Source organism: Podarcis filfolensis (assembly GCF_964270895.1).
Source record: "Podarcis filfolensis genome assembly, chromosome: 3".
NCBI classification, from domain to species: domain Eukaryota; kingdom Metazoa; phylum Chordata; class Lepidosauria; order Squamata; family Lacertidae; genus Podarcis; species Podarcis filfolensis.
In genome coordinates this window covers 96943132-96966346 of record NC_139606.1, presented here as the reverse complement: position 1 = coordinate 96966346, position 23215 = coordinate 96943132, and the positions used below count along the sequence as shown (strand labels likewise).

Here is a 23215-nt window from a genome sequence, read left to right as displayed (position 1 = left end):
TGGTGGTCCTGTCCGGAAATTAAGAATTATTGGAATATTATACATGACGAAATTAAAAAGCTAATAAAAACATCACATAATAAAAGAGCAGAATCATATTTATTAGGAATTTTGAATGAAGACATCCCGAATGACAAAATTAATATTTTCTTATACGTGACAACAGCAGCGAGAATGTTGATAGCCAATAATTGGGAAGGAAATTATATTCCAACCAAAGAAGAATGGTTGAATAAATTATGCGAATACTTGGAATTATCAAAGTCGACTGATTTGATAAGACTAAAACCAAAAAATATAATCCAGAAACAATGGAAATGTTTAAATAAGTATTTATGTAGACAAGGATTAAATGTAAGGTATTGGTTGTGTTTAGAATAGATTTATGAGAGATTGAGAAAACTTATTGATTAGAATATTTGTGTGAGATTGTATGGGAAAAATACAGAATAACAGATATAATCTTGCTTAAAATGTATATAGGAAGAACAGTATAAGCGATGGAAGTCAATCAATGAAATTTTATTATTATTTTCATATTGAGATATTTGTAGAATAAACTTGGGAGAAATTCTTCCAACTTTTCTTCTTCTTTTCCCCCTCTTTATTATTTTCCTTCTTTTTTCTTTTCTTCTTTTTTCCCTCTTTTGTTCCTTTTTTCATGTATATGTGCTTATTTGAAATATATTTGTATGTATGTATTTGCAATATTTTGCTTATATTTTGTAACAATTATGTTAAATAAACAATAAAATTATTAATTAAAAAAATAGAGGAAGAATTTGAAATGCTTCCAAAACTCTTCAGCTTCCTTTCCATCCACCTGCTATGATATTCAGGAAAGCATGTCGCACAACATACAAAACTATGGCAAATTATTGTCCCCTCCAGATGTTGCTGAACTCTAGCTCCCATCACTTCCTGCCAGTTTGGCCAACAGTCAGGGATGATGGGAGTTGTAGTCCACCATATCTGAAGAGCACCAGGTTGAGGAAAGCTGGATGGTGGAAATCAGTGTTACAAGAACATGTTGGAGGCTACTGGTAGTCTGGTGTGGCTTTTGAAAAGGAGCAGACAATTAATGGAGACTTTATTGGCAGGGACTAGGGACACATGGAGCCTCCAAGTATATATTTGAGGCACAGTTGACAAAGGCAAAGAGCAGGGGAGGGGAATTGCCTTTATGTTCTGCTTGCGTACTTCCCAGAAATATATGGCTGGAATCAGTCCTTTATCTATTTACCTGTCCTTTTGGATTCAATATCGTGTGCTTCTAAGGCAGTCCCATTCCAATACTGTAGACCTGTGTTTCCCAAAGCTGGGTCTCCAGCTGATTTTTAGACTACAACTCTCATCATCCCTAACTAGCAAGATCCAGTGGTCAAGGATGATGGGAGTTGTAGTCCAAAAACAGCTGGAGACCAAAGTTTGGGAAACACTGCTGTAGATGAACCTTGGACTGATCTCGCAAGGCACAGGGCATGAGAAATTGTCTTGTACCAAGTCAGATTTCTGCTCCATTTAGCTCTGTACAGCTTACACACTGACTGGCAGTGACTTTTCATATAGAAGACTTTTCCAGCTCTACCAGTGAATGCTGGATACAGAACCTGCCACCCTCTGCATGGGAAAAAAAAGTCATATCATACTCAGCTATATGCACGGTGGAAGCTGAGACGGGCAGTCCTTTGTAAACTGCTTAGAGTGTCTTTTTACTGTTGGAAGTGGCATACAAATTTGTTAAATAAATAAAGAAAACCACAATTCGTCAGAGTTCTGTGGACAGTTTCTCCTAAATCCCAGGCATTAAAAGAAAAAGTTGCGCATCATCTTAATTTCCCTCAAGACCGTAACAGCTTCGTAAATCTTCTTTCCTACTTCTTCCTGTGAGAGAAATGACGCCTCAAGACTGATGGGAAGAAGAGAGGAGGGTAGTTTTTGGTTGTTGTTTTTTAGTTTCAAAGTACTAGTGCTTTCTGCACTAGTTTTCCTTTGGTACTTCAATCTACTCTAGGCTGATTCACCAGCGGAAACCCCAGACACGGTATGCCACAGCGGTTGCCTGAGGAGACCAGAAGTCTTGTGGTTTTTAAAAGAAGAGAGTTCCATGCAGAAATCAATTCCTCACTAGATGGTGATACACTGCTCACAGGCTTTGGCTGTGCACACACTACTGGCTCGAAACACATCTGGCTTCTTCTTTTTCTCTGTTCAGATCAATGCTGGTTTGGGGGGAAATGCATCAAAACGCAGTAGTTCCTCAGAAATTACAGGATATATATGGACTGTGGGAGAGTGCACTAGATGCAAAGAGGTGTGTGTACACAGCCTTGTTTATTTATGTGACCATTACTCCAACAGGCCAGAGGTATAATATGGGGAGCTGGGGGGGCGTCGCCCCATGGCACATTTTTTTTGGGTGGGGGAGGGGCAGGGCGTCGTGAGCTGTTGCGTCCTTCTAAGCCGCCCCCTGCCTGAGAAGGATACAGCAGCTCAGGTGCCCTGCAAGTCAAGCGCCATTTCTGCGAGTCTCACCAAGCGACCAATGGGCTCACAGGGTGCCGTGAACGCGTCCCTCAAAGCCAGCTGTCCAGTGGGCAGGGCCAGATCAGTGGGGTAAGGATTGATGCCTTAGACAAACTCAGTAACAGTCCTTTTGAAGCCAATAGACTTAAACAATTAAAACTACTCATTTCAGTGAGTTTAATCTGAATATGACTTTAGTCAACTTCAACATTTATTGCCTTCAAAACTGTTGCCAGCAGTCTCTAAAGCTTCTGGGGGGAAAGGTCGAATAAAAATGTTTTGCATAAGTTGTTGGCGTCCAATCTGTCTCAGGAGACAATGGAAGAGTGTGCCTTCAGGTTAAAGCAGGCTTCCTCAACCTCGGCCCTCCAGATGTTTTTGGCCTACAACTCCCATGATCCCTAGCTAGCAGGACCAGTGGTCAGGGATGATAGGAACTGTAGTCTCAAAACATCTGGAGGGCCGAGGTTGAGGAAGCCTGGGTTAAAGTAAAACTGCTGGAGAGTTACAGTGCCTGCTGTGGCTGTAGAGACCGATACAGGAGAGACATGTTTTGTTGCAGTTGGGGCACATGAAGGCATCCTGTTTTGCTGCTACGGGCACACCATGGCGTTTCTTCTCTCTGCACTCCTTCCAGCGGCCATTCCTCCTCTGTTCTCTGCTGTGGATACATGACCTGTCTGCTTCCAGGCACTACAATCGTCTGCAAGGGATTTCCACACAGTGGGGTTAATGTTGCCTGCCTTCTCATCATGTTTGCAGACATGTTTGCAACGCAGAGTTGGTTGCTCAAGGGCCTAGTGCCTGAAGCCCACTCTCTGCCATCTTCCATTCTGTGGATATGACCAAGCCAGCGTAGACTTCACTGAGACAGAAGTGTGAACATGCTAGGAATGTGGACTTGGGAAAACACGTCTTTGTTTGAGACTCTGTCCTACCATGTGATGCCCAAAATCTTCTTGAAGCAACGCATGTGAAAGGCTTTGAGATGTCGCTCTTGGCCACTATAAGTTGGCCACAACTCACTTCTGTAAAGTAGCATGCTCAACCCACAAGCCTAGTAGACCTTCACATTCCTCATTACGTAAGTAAATACATTTTAAAAGGCGATGGTTTGGGGATCATCTAGTACTGTCAATAGTTTTATACATCTATTTTTTTGTTTTGTTTTTTAGAAAAAGACTAGGAATACCATGATGCAGAGTTATGCAAGGCAAGCTCTATGTGTCTGAGAACCGCTGCTTATGCAGGTCTGATACTTTAAAAACCCATGCTGCTGTGTGACTGACCATGATTGAACCTGTTAAGAGCACAGCAGTGTTTGAGACCTAGATTACACCCACCTATTCAGAAGAAAATTAATTTGAAAAGACGTGCATGTTGATTGTGTAGGGGCAGAAATTTGCCTTTTGGGGTCTGAAACAACAGGAATGATTCTTGCAGGTTTCACATGTAAGTAATCCAGGATGTGGAGAACAATGACTATGAGATGTGTCAGAGTTAGGGCATCAGCATGTATTTTGGACCACAGTAGGCACAGTCTGTGATGCACAGGAGAGTCAACCTTTTTAATTTTTAAAGTGCTTCCTCCACTAGTATTTTCCATTGTGCAAACCCATGAGATGTTCACTTTAGGAGGCAGGCAAACATGCAGGAAGTAGTGTTAGATATTCCCGAAATTGTTTCTTACAAAGAAGCACCTTTTTTTTTTTGCGCAGTCTTGCTGTCCAGGAGAAGCGTCTGTTAAAAGATATAAGGTGTAAGGTTCTTCTGTAGTAAAGCCATGAAACTCTTTTCTTGAGCTGGAAAGCTCCTTCGTTTCTGCACAAGGGATTGCAATTGCAATGACTCTAATTTTTTTCCAAAGGTTTCAGTGGTCCTTTCACTGAACAAACAGAAGGAAAGAGGGGGAACTTGGGGAAGTTGTAGATAAGACGTACTTTAGACTCATATTCTGGGAGCATGCCAATTCCTTTTAGGGATGAGGGAATGTGGGTATCTAAAGGGCATCCCTAGACATTGAGGACCAATCAGCAGGCTGTAGGGAGCATATGTTTTTAACCGTGTGTCTACATATACGATGGAGGACCTCAGGCCCGGGGGCCAAATGCAGCCCTCCAAGTTTCTCTGCCTGGCCCTTGGGATTCTCCCCAGGGCACACAGCTTGCCAAACCATCCTTGAGTGTTTATGCCTGGCTGGAATGTATCCCTGAACTCTGATCATCCTTCTTGTTCTCCTGCAAGGATACAGGGTGAGTGCATGAGGACACTACCCAGAAGGGAATGAAGCCCTCAGCCTAAAAAAAGGTTCCCCGTCCTGGTTCACGTCCTGTTGATGGTGCCATATCTAGTTCATTGCACAAGAGGAAATCCCATGAAAGGCTATGTGTCTTCGCCTTCTTTTCTAACCATGCAGCTAAAGTGGGAACACACAACCACTCCCTACTCAAGTGAAGCGAGGTGACTTTGGTTTACTTTGTTTGCTTGCCATTCTGGCTTTGAGGGAGTGTTCCCATCGTACAACATCTCCCTTGGACATTGAGATATACGAGGTACATGTTAAGGACAGCAGAGCTAAATTTGCTTACTGCAGTATGTGGATGTGGCCACCAAACTGGGTGGCTTTAAGCAGTGCTATTGAGGGAATGAACACCTCCCTCTTGGAATGGTAATGGTGCCCACCTGAGAGGTGCCAGAACTGAGTTCCTGTGAGTTCCTCCTGAAAAAAGCCCTGGCTTTAAGAGGGGATAAGATAAATTCATGGAGGATAAAGACTATCAATGGCTACTAGTCATGGTGACTATATCACTGAATACCAGCTCCTGAGAGCAGTAGCTGGAAAGGGCAGCTCTACCTGTGAGCTTCCCAAAGGCATCTGGTTAGTTACTGTGGGAACATAGGAGACCTGCTGGATATTGTTATAGATTTGGGGGGGGGATCCTCTCCTAAACCCTTGTTGTTGTTTAGTCATTTAGTCGTTTCCGAGTCTTCATGACCCCACGGACCAGAGAATGCCAGGCACTCCTGTCTTCCACTGCCTCCTGCAGTTTGGTCAAACTCATGCTGGTAGCTTCGAGAACACTGTCCAACCATCTCATCCTCTGTTGTCCCCTTCTCCTTGTGCCCTCAATCTTTCCCAACATCAGGGTCTTTTCCAGGGAGTCTTCTCTTCTCATGAGGTGGCCAAAGTATTGGAGTCTCAGCTTCAGGATCTGTCCTTCCAGTGAGCACTCAGGGCTGATTTCCTTAAGAATGGAGAGGTTTGACCTTCTTGCAGTCCATGGGACTCTCAAGAGTCTCCTCCAACACCCTCCTAAACCCTAGAAATTATTAAATGGCAGGGTTTTGATTATTTGGATTATTGAGGAGAAGACTGGAGGTCAGTGGAAAATAACAGGCTAAGCTTTCTTTCCAAGCCAGGGACTCACCTGGAATAGAGGCATTAACATGACAAAAGGGTCCGGTGGCTCACCTGAGAGCCTGGGCAGAGAGCAGTTGCCATGGTGTTGAGGTGTGGGTTCAAAGTGCGGGGGAGTCTTTAGCAAGGTGTGCTGTGAAGAAGAAGGGGACAATCTCTGTTTTCCAGGTGGAGGGGAATGTTAAAAAAATACATTGTAATAATGCAACATTTGAAGTACCATCTCTTGAAAATCATGCTTTACTTACTATTACTCACATTTGGATTCCAACCTTCCTTCAAGGAACAGTGGCAGGTGCATCTAAAAGGACTACCCCACATTTCCCTCACGACAATCCTGTGAAGTAGGTTATGCTGGCTGACAGCAGTGATCTTGGATTTGAATCTGGGTCCCACCAATTGTCAACACATGGGATCTGAATGTTCATGAGAGCCTTGGGCTTAGAGCAGGAGGACAAGACAGATGCATTTATGGTTTCCCTGAAACCGGTCAACAGAAAAAGACAAGGCATGTTTACCCTCACAACTGTCTTCTCCTCTCCTTTAAAAGCTACAAAAGCAAGAGATTCTGGAATGGTCTAGCTCAGAGATGATGTAACCCTCCAAATGTCGCTGGACACTACCTGTGGTTTATAGGTTGTGATTTAAAAGCTGTTCAACCTGCCCTGGGACCTTAGGGTGAAGGGTGGGCAATCAATTGCAATATTATCCATCCCAGCCACTGTGGCCAATTGTCAGGGCTGATGGGAGTTGTGGTCCAGCAATACCTGGGGGGGGGGGCAGCACAGGTTCCCCATACTTGTTATAATACTAGAGGACCAGAACTGCCTTGGCCCCAGGCCCAGGAAGTTTGCTATCATTATTCTTAGCTGAAAGCTGACACCCTGCATTTCGTGCTTTGTACTATATGCTTATATAGGCCCCGTTCCAATGATGTAACAGTTCCCAAATAATTGAGCACCCTTCAGAGACTGAGTGTCCCTCAGGCCTCCCTTCCTCTTCTTTCTCACTTGACTTCCCCCAGAAGTGCTGCGGGGACACAGCTTTTTGTTTATTTTATTTATTAAATTTATATTCCTCCCTTCCCAGGGTAGCAAATAACAAATGATAAAACAATTTAACAAAAAAATCTTTAAAACATATCCAGTACAGGTGCATACCAGGAAAGATCTCTACTTAAATGGCTTGCTGGAAGAGGGAGAGTTTCCAGTAGACACCGCAAAGAAAACAGAGATGGTGCCTGTCTAATATTCAAGGTGATGGCATTCCAAAGGGCAGGTGCCACCACAACTAAAGGCCCAGTTCCTATATTGTAAGGTATGGACCTCTTTATCAGACGGCATCTGTCAAGAGGCCTCACTGGCAGAGCACAGCAATTGGGTAGGTATATAAGGGGTGAGGTCTGGTGCCTACTCAGCTGAATGAGCACCAGGGTCCCCCAAAACACAAGACTTGGCTCAAAAGTATCTCATAGGGTGGACTGGAGCCGCTATGCTACTTTTGCAGCAGGTGAGTTGTTGTTGCTTACTGGGAGGGAGAGAGGTGAGGTGGCAGAGAGGCTGTTGCAGTGCAAACACGCAAGCAGGAACACTGGATTGGCTCTGCTGGTGCATTTGCTCCCCCCTAACCCCCCCCCCCGGGTCTGTCTTCCTTCCAATAAGCAACAGTAAAGGTGTCAAAGAATGAGAAAAAAATGAGAAAGGAACAGTTTGCCTCTCCTTCTGTGGTCAGGAACAGAAATCCATTCATGTTGTTGTTGCTGCTGCTGCCAAGTCCACAAACGTAATTAATGACATGGGACCCACCCCCCTCCACATTGTTTTGACATTTTCTTTGCATTGAAATGAATGTAAGTTCAGAGTTTCATAAGCTGCTCAAGTCATGCTAAATGGCAGGCGGAGAGGTGAATAATGTCGCATTTCATGGAAACAGAACTGCAGCAGAACAGAACCAGCACCGATTGTGACGAATACATGTTAGAACAGAAATCGCTGCCATTCTACAACCCCAAGGAATGGTGGTCCAGCTGCCAGGAAGCTAACATAGCAGATCCACCCCACCTAGCAAGCTGTTTCTGGACTGACTTGTCATATTTTGAAGTGAAGTAATAGAGATCATAGAACCATAGAGTTGTAGAGTTGGAAGGGACACAAAGGTCTAAAGAGGCAGGGGTGGGGGAGGGGCTATGTGCTTCAGTCCACAATCTAATCTTAACTAAGTGTTCCCCCCCCCCAATCCTCCTTCCCTTTTCAGCAGTAACAGCAATGCAGGAGGGTGAGTCAAGAAAGTAACTGTCAGAGTTGAAAACCAGCAGCATTCTTAAAATGCTCTCTCTTAGTTCATCCAGTCAGGGCATGCCATTCGCAGAAGTACAGAATGGCTATTTAAGTATCCTCACTTCAGAACCAAAAGTGTACTTTAGAAAAGGGGGTTAAAAGTATCCTGTTGCATAAGTGATGAGAAACCAAAAGGTCCTCTTTGAAAAAGTCATGAACTTCCCTTTTTGGAGAATCCCAGATCCTCATTGCTGCAAGCGTTGAAAAATGTGGCTATGTGGTGAACGCATATTTCCCTGGCTCAAGGACTTGAAAATGGAAGCAAAACCATATAAATCAGAACTTTGTTTTCAGATGTCCTTGAGTTTCCTTTAGTCATCTCGCAGAAGTTTTGCCTCCCTCCATGCACTGTGAACAAATATGGCCTTTCTACTATTTTAACCCACAGCTATGTCAGGTACCGAAGAGAGGAGGCAGGTGGGGAAGATGCCTCCCTCCTGATGTTGTGACTCCAGCTTTCTTCTTCCTGACCAATAGTCAGGGATGATGCAAGATGGATTCTCAAAAGTTCTGGAGATGTTTCCCATCTCTGTTTTAGAGTGTAAACTCCAATGAACACTGAGCTTGAACGTTCATCAGATCACACTGTCAGCTTTTCCTGCTCTGAAAACAGCAGAGAAATCCCAGAGGAAGGGGTATGGCTCCATGGTAGGACATCTGCTTTGATTGCAGAAGGTCCCAGGTTGAATCTGCAGCATTTCCAGGTAGGGCTGGCTGTGTCTGAAACCCTGGAGCGCCCATGCGGGTCAGTGCAGACACCGCTGAGCTAGATGGCTCAGTGGTCCATCTCAGCACAAGACAGCTTCCCATGTTCCCAGTCCTATGAACATGGGCAGAAAAGGGTGAGGCTGTGTTCCTGAAATGAAACTCAGTGAGGATTTGTGGTTTTCAAAGACATGCCAGTTATGGGCATGAGTGGTGATGCACATTCACCCTCCATAAAAGAAGGGGAAACAGATATTTTCATGCAGGTCTCGGAGTCATTCAGCAAACAAGCCGAAAATGTGATTAGCTTTAGACTTTGGCTCTGATCCATAATAAAGCAGGAACTCACCAGCCAGATAAATGCTTTTTTTCCTTATGGGGTGGCATGGAAGGGACTCATGAAGATGAAGAACAGTGCAAATAAAAGGGGGGGCATCAATATGTTCTCTGTAGAATGGGGTTCAGAACAGCGGCTCAAAAGAAGGAGGAAATAAAAGGGTATCAATGCTGGAGGCACAGTTCAACAACGTAGCCAAACCATAGGCTCATTATTTGGTACTTTCTAAAGGAATGAAAGAACATACGTGCCATATATTTAAAGCATGTGGCTTTCCCCAGAGCATCCTAGGAGCCATAGTTAGCCCCTCACAGAGCTACAATAAACTAGCGTTCTTAGGAATCTTTGGAGGAGCTCATGTGCTTTAAATTCATGGTGTGCTCGCAGTTAAGAAACCCCACGGTACTGCTCAAGAGAGGGGAATATTCCTCTCTTCTTCCCTCTGCCATCCTCTGCATGCTTCCCTCAGGCCTCTCCTGAAAGCTGGGAACACCCCCCCCCCCCGCCACCAAAAAGAAGAAGAAAAAAATAGGCCTAGGATGTGGGCTACCCAATCACCAGGGGAGATGGCTGCATTTGTATCACTGAATTTATGTACGACTACAACAAGCCCGAAAAGTATACATGCAATGTTTGGATTTTCACAGAACTTGACAGAGAGTGGAAGAGGAGAAGCCCAAGGCACATAGGGAACAAAGAATCTGGTAGGCAGGCAAGAGATGCAGAAGTGGCAATCCTTGGCTCCAGGATGTGCCCACTATCCCTTTTGGTTTCAAGCTCCAGAACAGGCTCTTCCCCTTTCCTCATCATCGTCAGCACATTTCTTAGCAACAATGAGGACAAGAAAGTTGTGTCTTTAAAAATAAATGTGATGATGTTATTTGCATTCAAGGCCACATTTCAGATTCCTTGCTGGACAAACAGCACACAGTGGAAACATGCAGAGAGAGAGAGAGAGAGAGAGAGGGAGAAAGCACTTTGTCCAAAGATTTTCCCACAAGGTTGCAGCCCATCCATGTTTCTCATCCTCGAGACAGCATCCTGATTATTTACTAGACTTTCGTGGTGGGAAAGCAGGTGCAAGTTGCAAGAGTGCTTGTCATGTCCATGAAGCATGGTGGAAAAGAAAGAGGCTCTCGAAAACTCTCTCATATCAGTAGAACTTGCAGATCCTCTGAAGGTGGCCTCTTCATCTTGGCAAGGGGCCACTGAGGACATCGTGTCTCGGAATCAAGCCAAAGTTTAAAGAGCAGTGTAACAGAGGGCAGACTTTTTCGTGGTTCCTCAAGACTTCGCTCAAGTGTTTCATTTCGTCGGTCAGCTTTCCAATTTCTTTTTTCAGGGAGATATTCTCTTGCTCAAGGCACTCGTATTCCTGAAACGGATTATCACATGAGTTAAGCATGCAACCCAGCCAGCCACTGCCAGGCACATTTCCCCCACTTCGCTGTTTCCTCATTGCAAAGTAAATAAAAACAAGGCAAGGGGAAGAAATCAGATAAAAGCAGACTTGGTATCAGCTATCAAGAGCTACTCTGAAGATCGCGTCTCCGTGTGATATTCCTTGTACATCATGGTCTGGGCTGTGTTAGTTTAAGAACATTTAAAAAGTCTGGTGGATCAGGTGAATGGCCAATCTAGTCCAGCATCCTATTCCCAGTGGCCAATTACATGCCTATGAGAAGCATGTAATCAGGATCTGAACACAACAGCACTTTCCCCTCCTATGGTTTCCAACAACTTGCAGTCAGAAGCACACTGGTAAGTAAGGCAAGTTTGATATGTAAATCACTGCACCTTGAGGCAACAGAGTAAGCTTCATGACATCTGGGTCCAGACCTGAGATTTTGGCTGCACACACGTGACATTTTATGCGGCAACCAATGGAGAATGAGTTCTTGCTTTCCCTACAAAGTCCACACATAATCTAGTGCATATCTTTAGCCCCACAAAAAGTGCTTCTTGAGAAATCTGTTCTGAAAATTAAGCCCATTTTGGAACGATTGCTATGTACAGTGGTACCTTGGGTTACATACGCTTCAGGTTACAGACTCCACTAACCCAGAAATAGTACCTCAGGTTAAGAACTTTGCTTCAGGATGAGAACAGAAATCGTGCGGCGGCAGTGGGAGGCCCCATTAGCTAAAGTGGTGCTTCAGGTTAAGGGCAGTTTCAGGTTAAGAACGGACCTCTGGAACAAATTAAGTTCTTAACCCGAGGTACCACTGTACCTATTTAAAAACAGATGTAGGCGATAATGGCAATGAATGCGTGGGTGGGCAGGCACAATGATCTTTTCCTTCTTCATTCCCCTGGGATACAGTATATGTAAACAGGAAAAGTTGTGGAGACGGCAGGATTTAGAATCAATCTTGACAGAAGCCACCATGTTGAGGATGAGCATGAATAATTCCCGACTGAGAAAAACTACATTTTTTTGTGTGCTATGAGCAAGATTAGTGTGTACACAGCCCTCAATTACTGCGGCCTTCACCAATGCAAATCTACTGTTTGCATATCAGAGGCGTTGGCCCTTTGTAGTAGCTCAGAGGGGATAGACACATTCATGGCAGACAGACCTATCCCCAAACTATTAGCCATGACAGAGAAATGACAATACAGTGGGAATCTACCACCCAAGCAAGAGAAGACGCATGAAGGCACTGATTTGCATTAAAATGTACATGTGCATTTTACATGTAGATGAGCCTGCACAATCTGCGGCCAAGATGCTGCTAACTGTTGATGTGCAACTTCAAGGTCCTTCCTGCTCTCCCTTCTTATCTTGAAACTGGACTAGGACCAGGTAGCAGCCCTTTAAGACAGAGGACACCTTCAAACGGAGGCCTGTCCTCTGCAAGCAAAAAACACAGCCCCTCTAAATCTGTCCATATTACAATAGTCTTATGAAAATAGCTGTGCACACACTGTATTTCCAGTGCTGGGTTTTTAATTCACACCCACACATGAGAGCCATCAAAACACATATGGATCCTGTCCTCTCTTATTTTTATTTTTATAGATTTTCTTGGTTTACAAAAGTACACGCCTTTCCTCTTTTTTCAAGTTGTACATTCGTTTCTACAGATCAGTTGCATTTGTTATGAGACATTAGCGTTGAGTTCCTGTCCCCTCTTATAAAATAATACAGTTTGATGCACTATTTCTCAAATTAGCCGCACATCAATTGGATTCCTTAAGCTGTTTCTACTTTGCCTCGAGTCAATGACCCTGGTGCATTCTCAAACAAAAACGAATCTGACACTGATGAAGCTGTGTTGATGTGAACAGTCAGAGGAAGAGCTGTGAAACAAACACAGACGCACAGCGCAAAATGCAACTTTGTTGTGCACTAATGGGAACACACCCCGAATCAGACCATTGGCTCATCTAGTTCAGTGTTCCCTACACTGGCGGACAGCAGCACTCCAGGTGTTCAGAACATGCCCTACAGTACCTAGTGATAGCTGGGACCTTCTGTATGCAAAAGCAGATATTCTCTCACTGAGCTATGACCCTTCCCTTTCAGCTGCTGGAGGGGGAAAGGCAACAATTGCTGTCCTCCCATGTTCTGAAAACCTAGCAGTTACTTAGATCTGCTGCCATCAGAAACGGACGCACACAAACATGTCTATTATGAGGAGAGGAACCAACTGGAAATAAAGAAACACCCATAACTGTGGAGAGGCTTGCAATCAAACCAAACACAACCCAATATCCATCTCTTGTGGTCTGTCAGTTTTTGTGTTGTTGTTTTAAAAAAAGAACAGGTGAAAACCAGGAGGCAGGAAAGTTTATTAAGCCCCCTGGTGAGCTCTGCATATATCACTCTCCTCTTTCAAATCCTTCCACAAAACCCACATCATTTGCAAACCCTTTCCTGGATCATTACAGCTTCCATTTTTAAAATGAAACAATCTTAATAATCTGCACTTCCTGTAGTCTCCCATCCTCTCTGCTCCTTTATCAAACATTATCTGCTTTCTTCATCGGTGTGCTTGTCAAATGAAACATAGACGCAAAGCTGCTTTTTAAATTATTATTTTTTAAGTGCAGGTGGGGAAAAGAGAGGTGGTTTAGGCACCAATGCAAATGTACAGCAGGTTGCTGGTCCCCACCCCCTGATTTGAATGTGGCTAGGAGAATTTATAGCAATACACCTTAAAAAAGAAAAGTAGATAGAAGCAGTTGCCCGGAACAGCTGCTATGGTCACTAAGTTCATTACCTGCTTGAAGCGTGCCACGTACCACACATGGAGGGGATGAATAATTTGCTCTCTTCTACGGAAATGTCACATTAATCTCTCTGGTTCTCCCCCCTAATTTCCTAAAATGCATTCAGGATTGCTCATAAGAAAGCGCTGAAGCACTAAATGATAAAACTCACAGTAGTTGTTACAACCTCACTGAACACAGTCTTGGCCAACACCCTTCTTATTCCAGTTTTGAGCCTCTCTTCTAAAGAAAATCAGCTTTACAGTAATCAGTTAAAGGAGTGAAAGGGAAAGGAGAGTTAAAAGGAATGCAGAAATGTACTCCAGGGGAATGTGAGACTAAAGAAACTACAACTCTAAAGTTGCAACATGGTCCCAGCCAGGGGCTCTCAAACGACAGACAATTCAGGTAGTCTGCAGGAAGTTTGTAGAACAATGAAGAATATATGTTCTTGGCCTGACATTTGATTGATTGACTTAAAGGAGATTGGGACTGCTTTGATCAGGGACAGATTATTGACTACTCTCTGTGATTTTCACAATACAGTACTGATGCAGCCTTAAACTGCTGAGGACCGCAGTACCTCAAGGACCCCCTCTTCCCATATAAACCATCCCAGACTCTGCATTCATCATCTGAGGCCCTTTTCCATGTGCCTCCTCCACGTGAAGTCCAAAGGGTAGCATCTAGGGTTGGGCAATATCATCTTTTCAACATCGCGGTATCTCACCAGTCAAACATCGTGGTCTGGCGATATACTGTGATGTTGAAAAAACAAGCTGCATTGGCCTCAGCCTGCGAGGCGCCGGGAGAATTTGTCGCAGCTCTCACTGCGGAAGCTGAGGCGGTTTCACCCCAGTGCCTAGCAGGCTGGGACAACGCAGCTTGTTTGTCTGGCTCAGCTGGGGCGCAGGAGGGTTCCCCAATCCCAGAAGAGCCATCCCTGGTCCTCCCCTCCAACTTGTGCAGGAGCCAGCGTTGGGCTGGGGGATCCTTTAACTGCTCGGCTGAGGGGAGCGGCAACCACACACTCTTCAGCCAAGCAGTTTAAAGATGCAGAGAGAGGCGCAAGCTGTATCGGCGCCTCACCAATGCATCTGTTTTCTTCCTCTGCACAGTATGAGGGCAGAGTGGGATGGCGGTTTCACTCAGTGATCTATCGCTGGTGAAACGGCCACCGCTCCTGAGTCCCTCTGCAAGTAACGCTGACTGGAGGAAGTTTAGCAGAGGGACTCAGGAGCGGTGGCGGTTTCACCAGCGATACATCACTGAGTGAAGCAGACACTGCAGTCTGCTCCTCATACTGGTCCTGGGCGATATATTGATGTATCACCCAGGCCTAGTGGCAACACAAGAAGGGGCCTTTTCTGCAGTGGCTCCCCATCTGTGGAATGCTCTCCCCTGGGAGGTTCGTCTGGTACCTTCATTATATATTTTTAGGCACCAGGCAAAAACATTCCTCTTCAACCAGGCCCTTGGCTGATTTATATCCTACAGCCTTTTAAATGTTGTCTGTGAGAAGGGGGCCGGTTATTGTTTTGCTGCTTTATTTAATTATTTACATGTTTTTATCCTGTATTTTATTCTGCGAACTGCTCTGAGATCTTATGATGAAGGGTGGCATTATTATTATTATTATTATTATTATTATTATTATTATTATTATTATTCCCCTTTATATGTTACTAGATAAAGGGACATTTTCATACCAAAGCAATTATTTTGACAACAATGCCAACACTGAAGGGGAAATGTTATTAAAATCTGAAATCTATGTTTTGATTTTTAGAATAACAAAATATTTACTAAATGGTCTCCTGAGGGGCCACTCCCACGCCAGTAAAAAAAAAAATGTTGGAGAACTGCCATGACTCTGGTAAAAAATAGTTTCCGCACAAGCTACACCTGTTGAAAGCTCCTTTTCTGTACACCAGTTAAAGTGTAGGAACCCCGTCTTCTTCCGCTCTACTTGTTACATAGAAGACACATTGAAAAGAGCAAAGGGAAAGCCTTTGGCAATCGGGGCTTTATAGCCCTGAAAGACACGCAACAGCAAGAAGGGCTGTGGCACAGACTTCTAATATCATGAACATTGCAGAGAGAGTGAACAGTGAAAAACACACCAATTTTGACTCAAAACATGACACGCTCCAGGATCTTCTGAACCTGGCAGGGTGTGTAAGATGCAGGCCAGTCAAAACTGTACTTCATGTGGTTTGTAATTATTATGCAGAATTCACTGCCCCAGGCTGCATTGAGAACCACGAGTTTAAGCATCCTTGAAAATGTGTTTGCAGAGGAAAGAACCACCTAGGAGCCTCAAGGGTGAAGCATGGAACATCTGTGATCAGAGGCAGTCTACCACTGATCACCAATGCCCTGTTCAAACAGCTGGGGGTGTTCAGCTCCGCTGCACCTTGCCTTCTGAGCATCCTGCTAGCCTCTCTGTCAGAAACAGAATGCAGAAATAGATGGGCCTGAGGTTTTCTGACACACCAAAGCTGAGCTCCTTCAGGAAAACTGGCAATGGCTAAATGCTACCTCCAAGATGAGAAGCAGTTTGCCTCTGAATGCCAGCTGCTGGGGAACAAAAATGGAAGAGGGTTTCTGCACTCATGCCCTGCATCTGGGTTTCCCATAGGCACCTGGTTGGCCACTCTGGAATAACATATGACAGACATTGCACATCACATTATGGACTGCCTGGTCACAGGATTTACTGACTCCAGCTGCAGAAGCTGAAGTTGCTGAAGAGACCAGAGACCATATTGGTTATGAGTCGTGGAAGACCTGCTCCCTGCCTTGCAGGCCTTTTCCCACCTGGCCTGGGATGCTGGGGCCCTGACTGACTCCAGCTACAAAAGCTGAGGCCGCCGAACAGACTCTTGGGCTGGAGTATTGTTTTGTTGTGGGGAGGAGAGTGAAAGGTTGTTGCTGCTATTGATGTTAATTTTTGTATCTTTACTCTTCGATCTTGTTGTGATTTAATGTGGAAGTTGTTCAGTTTAGTTCTGTACTTTTTAATGTGTTTCATTTATTGTTTAAGACCATTTTTATTATATTTGCAATTATGTAATGGTTTGAACACTAGAAATATGGCATACAAATAAAAGGATGTATTTATGTATGAACATTTATAATAATTTAAAAATGTCGTCCACTCCAGTCATGCAAGGCAGTGTTTGCCACATCGCCAAACTGCTAACACGGTAGTGACTGAACAGATGCAAAATGGTAGAAGGGGACCATGAATTCCACAGGTGTTTGCATGTGAATATCTTAAAAGTCATAGAACTGGAAGGAACCTTGTAGGTCATCCAATCTGTTGCTGAAAGCAGGATCTATAGTGCAGAATGCAATTGCTGCCGCCCTGACAGATGGCTGTCTACAACCTCTGCTACACTACCACCAGCAAAGGAGAACCCAGCCCCTCCCAAGGCCGGCTGTTCCACTGTCAAACAACCCATAACCATTTGGATGTCTCACCTAAATGTTTAAGCCAAAATCCGCTTCCCTGCAATTTCCACCCATCAGTTCTAGTGCCACCCCTTGCAAGTAACAGAGAACGCACCAGCTCTCTCTTCGGTTTGACATCCCTTCAGATACTGCAAGGCAAGTGATTCCCCTGCCTGTTCCTTCTCCATACAACACCTCCCCCCAGCTGCTTCTCTTCCAGACTCATGTTTGCTGCATCCAAGGAAAAAGCAGCAGCGTGGGGTGGGAGGACAGTAGTACCAGCAGGCAGAGAAAGGGTTAAGCACCCCCCTCCCACCAGCTGTTTTTCCGCTACAAAACACACACTCCCCTTTGCTACTTTACAGCTGCTCAACAACAAGCCAGGCTCCCCAGCCCTGACAAATGCTGCCATTTTGTTCAGCCCTTAAACAAGTATGAAGAGGGCCTTAATTTGCACTCAGGAGTGGTATTAGTGCTCTTCCCTCCCTCAGGGATCCACAGCAATGTTCACCTCGTGGAGTTTATCTGCTTTCTGTGTTTGTTTCTTTCTGCTCCTCTGGGCCGCAACTCTGTTCTTCTCTCTCCGTCGTACTTTCCTTTCATCGTCTTCATGACCCTGGCCAACAAAATCAGATGACTTAGTTAGGGTTCACCTACAAAGGAGTTTAATGTGGATTTGAAGCTCCTTGTGCCTCCATTCCCCACCCCCACCCGCAGCGTTCACAGAATTCATCCAACAGGCAGCCAGTTAAATTGGTTCCCCCGCCCCCAAGTTAATTAAGATTTTTCCAATCCATGGCTAATCCAGTTTGTAGAGGCTTCCAGTATAAAATCACATGCACTGACTGTGGATGCAATGAAGCACATTGTGTAGGTGTGTGTGTAGTGAAGTTTTGCAGTGTGGTGCTGGAGAAGACTCTTGAGAGTCCCATGGACTGCAAGAAGATCAAACCTCTCCATTCTGAAGGAAAGCAGCCCTGAGTGCTCACTGGAAGGACAGATCCTGAAGCTGAGGCTCCAAGTCTTTGGCCTCCTCATGAGAAGAGAAGACTCCCTGGAAAAGACCCTGATGTTGGGAAAGATGGAGGGCACAAGGAGAAGGGGATGACAGAGGACGAGATGGTTGGACAGCGTTTTCGAAGCTACCAGCATGAGTTTGACCAAACTGCGGGAGGCAGTGGAAGACAGGAGTGCCTGGTGTGCTCTGGTCCATGGGCTCACGAAGAGTCGGACACGACTAAATGACTAAACAACAACAACATGCCATCTATTACTGCACCTTCTGCTTTCATTTGCTCCTTGCCTGAGCACAGCCTAGCCATTCTGTTTTCATCAGCCAAAAGGAAAGGATGTATCATGCCTATTTCCACCAACTGTGGCTGAAGGTAATCATATTATTATTATTATTTTTAAACTGCTCTTCTGCAAAACAGCAGTATTAAGAATAAAATTAAAAGTGCGCTTCAGGAGAAATTGGCACATACAAGAGATGTCCTTTGCAGTTGCCGACACATTTCCAAACATGCCTACTTCCAACTACTGCATGCTGAGGGTACGTTTGCCGAACATAACTAAACCTTTATATTTCTTAAATTTTAATACAGAGGCTTGTGTAAGAGCAGTCTTGTGCAAAACCTCCATACACACACACACACACACACACACACACACTCAACTACAACTTGTAAACATTAACTGGGAGTGAAGGGAGATGGGAAGGTGGACACTAAAAGGTGAAGGACTAACCTAAGAACATGGAAAGAAGGAAGAATCACCGGAGCACTGGGGGCTAGATGGACTAGGATCTTGTTTATTTCTTAGTTCAAATCCCTTTCCCAATTCACAACTCTTTATTTTGACCATTGTGAAGTACGCCAGTAACATTTGTTATTGCACACTTCCTGGTGTGTGTCCTATTTTTTAATTTTTTTAAGAAGGTGAACTGGTAAAGAAACAAAAAAATGGGAATGGAGGGTAGATTGGCTGCTGCTGTAGCATCTGCAGCTTAACGTAAGAGGAGCCTGCTGGATCAGGCCAGTGGCCCATCAAGTCCAGCATCCTGTTCTCACAGTGGCCAACCAGAGACCTGTTGGAAACCGCAAGTGCAACCTGAGAACAAGAGCACTCTCCCCTCTGGTGGTTTCCAGCAGCTGGTATTCAGAAGCATGGCATGGCCCCTTCGCTCTGCTTAATGGGTCCTGGAAGGCTTTGGTGTGCTTAAAAAAAGGTAAAGGGACCCCTGACCGTTAGGTCCAGTTGCGGACGACTCTGGGGTTGCGGCGCTTATCTCTGGGGTTGTGGCGCCAAGGGAACCAGCATACAGCTTCCGGGTCATGTGGCCAGCATGACAAAGCCGCTTCTGGCATAGCAGAGAAGCATGGAAACACCGTTTACCTTCCCGCCGGAGCAGTACCTATTTATCTACTTGCACTTTGCTGTGCTTTCGAACTGCTAGGTTGGCAGGAGCAGTTACCAAGCAACGGGAGCTCACCCCATCGCGGGGATTCGAACCGCCGACCTTCTGATCAGCAAGCCCTAGCTTAATGGGCCCTGAAGGCTTTGGTGTGCTTGGATCCCAGCAAAATCACTGAAGCGGACCTGGGTCTTCTCTCTGCTTTCCCCTTAAGGGTATGATCTGCTCGCTGAGGCTTCCCACTGTCTTCTGTGATGGTAAGCACTTTGCATGTGCACGGGAGTTCCCCCACTGAGAATGCATCGAATTTCCAATCTAACTCACTCCTTCTCCCCCCATTGCCCCCACCCCCACTCCTTCTCCTTCTCTTTGAAAAGCAACTTTAAAAAACACACACAAGACGGTATCGCTGAGGGTACCTACTGCCTTCCAGCAAGGCATGACCAACGAGTCGCTTATGACCACTGGTGGGTTTTGATTTAGAGAATTATACAGTGGGTCCTGCAACAAAATTTTGCAGTATGAAGTGCAATTTTGTTCTGGGTTCCAGCCACTCCCCATGCCATCCCCCTACCCCAAGATCCACTCCTAATAGACAGAAATCCATGCCCACCACGGATAGGGTTGCCATATTTCAAAAAGCAAAAATCTAGACAGAAAAGTTCTTTTGGTTTTTTAGTTGCAAAATTGCAAGGAAATAGGACGTTTTCGAGCTATTTCCGAGGGAAATCGACACTCCTGACATGGGCTGCCATACGTCTGGATTTTCCCGGACATTTTGACGATTTCCGCACAGACACTGCTTGTGGCCGTATGCCAACCCTAACTGAGGATGCTCCGCTCCAGTGTGGTTTTCTACTCCCTGCTTTGGGAAGGGCGAAATGGACATGCTTGTGCCTGATCCTAGTTATATTAGATTATTTAATTTCCCCATTGATGTCTATGGGTAATTCTCGCCTCCTTCCCTGGAGACGTTTAAAAATTAGCATTTCAGGATGAAAAAGGATGTGGCCTATCTGGAGAAAGAGATTGTCCTTTCTGCCCTTCCCTGTTCCTTTCTCTTTCCATCCACTCTGATTCATTCCCTCCTTCCACCTCGCTGTCAGTTTATTTCTTCTCACTCTCTCAGTCACTGATCTGTTAGTTATTGTTACGCAATTTAAATTCAGGCCCATCTAAGCTTAGCATCCTCTTCCCACAGTGGCCGACCAGATGCCTGTGCAAAGAGCCCTCTCTCTTCCCTCTGGTGGTTTCCATCAACTGGCATTCAGAAGCATTGGTGCCTCCAAGCTGTGGAGGCAGAGCAATCATGGCTTGTAGCCACAGAAAGATAGGGCTGTTGTTCAATGGGCAAATTCAAGCTGCGTGCCTTTGCTCTGTTAGTGTCAAATGGACAAACAGAGCAGCTTGTTCTAAGTTTGTTCTGAAATGTATAGTCCCATAGGAGATCCCTGGCAGACACAGTCCACCAGGGTTCCTTTCAGTGGTGCCAAGTGGGGTAGAGGGGTCCTGGTCGCATAAAGATTGAGAATAGCCAAGTTGACAACCTGTAACTTATAAGTCATAGACCTTAGAATCATAGAATTGCAGAGTTGGAACGGCCGCGAGCGTCATCTGCCATGCAGGAAACTTTCACCTGGAATTATTTCTGTGCACACCTGTTCCTCCGCCCTCACCCGCTTCACAGATTTCTTCTAAAACATACCCCATGCGATTTCATTTATTTATTAAATTCATATACTGCCCTTCGCCTGAAGATCTCAGGGCAGTTCACAGCCCCAAAATAGATTAAAAACACAAAATATGTAATAAACACAAGGAAAAGACAAACCCCATAGCCTTTCCTGGTAAGTAAACTGCTCTACACACACCTCTGTCATTTTGGCTGCCCTGCTCCTCTACCCCCATATATTTTTTTGATCTGATTTTGTTTTTTGAGACTGCACAGCAGCACCAAACCTCTGCAGCCCTGCTTGGATCACGGTGGTTTTATTTCCGATCCCTCAGAAGCAGGGGGCAGATTTACTACAAAGCTAAATGAAGCTCAAGCTTCAGGGTCTCAAATTCCAGAGGAGCCCCAGAAGCGACTTCAGTCCACTTTGATTAAAAATTTTGGGTCTAATAGCACAAATCAGATAAGATTTTTTTTTTTTTGCTGCATACAGTGGTACCTCGGGTTACATACACTTCAGGTTACAGACTCCGCTAACCCAGAAATAGTGCTTCAGGTTAAGAACTTTGCTTTAGGATAAGAACAGAAATCGGGCTCCGGCGGCATGGCAGCAGCAGGAGGCCCCATTAGCTAAAGTGGTGCTTCAGGTTAAGAACAGTTTCAGGTTAAGTACAGACCTCTGGAACGAATTAAGTACTTAACCTGAGGTACCACTGTACATTTCAACGAAGTCTGAGAGTTAGTAGCACAGTAAGCTGGCTGTTCTGCTGTGGCTAATATAACCCCTTCCCTTTTTTGAAAAAACAGACCCTAGAGAGGAAACTAAGCTTAGGGTCTGGAAACTAAGTCTTATGAGGAGCAGGGTATGTTTAGCCTGGAAAAGAGGAGACTGAGAGGAGCTATGATAGCCACCTCCAAATATCTTAACGGTTGTCACATGGAAGAGGGAACATGCTCGTTTTCTCCTGGAGGGTGGGACTGGAGGCAATGGCTTAAAGTTACAAGAAAGGCCATTCCCACTAAACATTCGGAAAAACTTTCTGACAGTCAGATCTGTTTGACTCCCACGAGAGGCGATGGACTCTCTTTCCTTGGAGGTTTTTAAGCAGAGGTTAGATGACCATGCTGTCATGGGTGCTTTCAGCTGAGATTCCTGCACTAGACGACCCTCGGGGTCTTTCCCAACTCTTAAGATTCTGATGAGTCTATGAATTTTGGATACCCAAAAACGCAAATTGTGGTGATCTGTCGTGGAGCAACCCCATGGAAGAAGAGAACCGTGGTTAGACCCCGTTGCAGGTTGTGAAGGGGCCCCCATAGCAGCTCAAGCTTCAAGCCCCCCCCCAATGTAGGTCCGCCACTGCTGGGAAGGAGCGCGCAAGGACGACTCGGCGCAGCCCTCCTCCCGGGTCCCCTTTCCAGCCCACTTCCCGGCCTCGGTCCCTCTCCCTGGCTTACCTGCTGCGTCCCCTCCGAAGAGGAGCTCCTTCGCAAAGTGCTCGCCGCCGGCGCGCCCTGAGACATCCCGCCGAGGCGGCGCTGTCGCTCCTCCTTGTGCGCGCAGCCGGCAGGAGGCGGCGGCCAAAGCGCATCGGGGGAGCCCCGGAGAGGTGGAGCGTCTTCGTCGCCGCGCTGCGCCGGACGAATGCCTGCCTGCCTGCCTGCCTGCCTGCTTGGCTTGCTTTGCCTCTCAGCCTATGCGGAAAGCCCAGCCAGGGACATCCCAGCAGCTGCCGGCAACCGCGAGGCGCGCGTGGTTCCCCGGCCGCTCGCCGCCTTCCTGGGGCAGAACCCGGCCGGGAAGAGAGCAGAGGCAGGCAGGCGCCCGCTCCAGCTCCCGCGCTCGCCTGACTGGGGCGCCCGGGCTGCGGCGGCGGCGGCGCCTTTCGAGGCGGGCTTCGTGGAAATCACGTGGCGCCCCGGATGAAACTTCGCAGGGAACTGGCTGCGCGACCACAGGCCGGGGGGCGGCGAGGGAGCCGCCCGAGGGGGAAGCGAGGCACCGGGGGCTTTTCCCTCGCCCTTTCCCCGCCGCCGTGTCTCGAAGAGAGCAGCGGCCCCGGCCAGAACCGCTCCCCGCCTGCCTGCCTGCCATCCCGGGCCGGATCAGCGCGGAGGGGTCGTGTGAAACCAGAAG

At 46.0% G+C, this 23215-nt stretch overlaps 1 protein-coding gene across 1 annotated transcript; it reads right to left on the bottom strand.

Moving 5' to 3' along the window:
- Positions 1 to 6990: 6990 nt before the first annotated feature.
- On the bottom strand, positions 6991 to 23214 carry BATF3 (basic leucine zipper ATF-like transcription factor 3). The gene is made up of 3 exons (XM_083605686.1): positions 22537 to 23214; positions 17505 to 17609; positions 6991 to 10697 (listed from the first exon to the last, which is right to left on the bottom strand). The coding sequence occupies exons 1-3, from the start codon at positions 22600 to 22602 to the stop codon at positions 10512 to 10514; spliced, it is 357 nt and encodes a 118-aa protein (XP_083461812.1). The 5' UTR covers positions 22603 to 23214; the 3' UTR covers positions 6991 to 10511.
- Between the last annotated feature and the right edge of the window lies 1 nt (position 23215).

Bases quoted from the DNA above. Each gene is read 5' to 3' on its own strand.
- BATF3 (XM_083605686.1), bottom strand. From the start codon at position 22,602: ATGTCTCAGGGCGCGCCGGCGGCGAGCACTTTGCGAAGGAGCTCCTCT. The intron at 17,610-22,536 runs GTAAGCCAGGGA...TTTGTTGGCCAG, and splicing joins CTTCGGAGGGGACGCAGCAG to GGTCATGAAGACGATGAAAG. The intron at 10,698-17,504 runs GTGAACATTGCT...AATCCGTTTCAG, and splicing joins AAGCAGATAAACTCCACGAG to GAATACGAGTGCCTTGAGCA.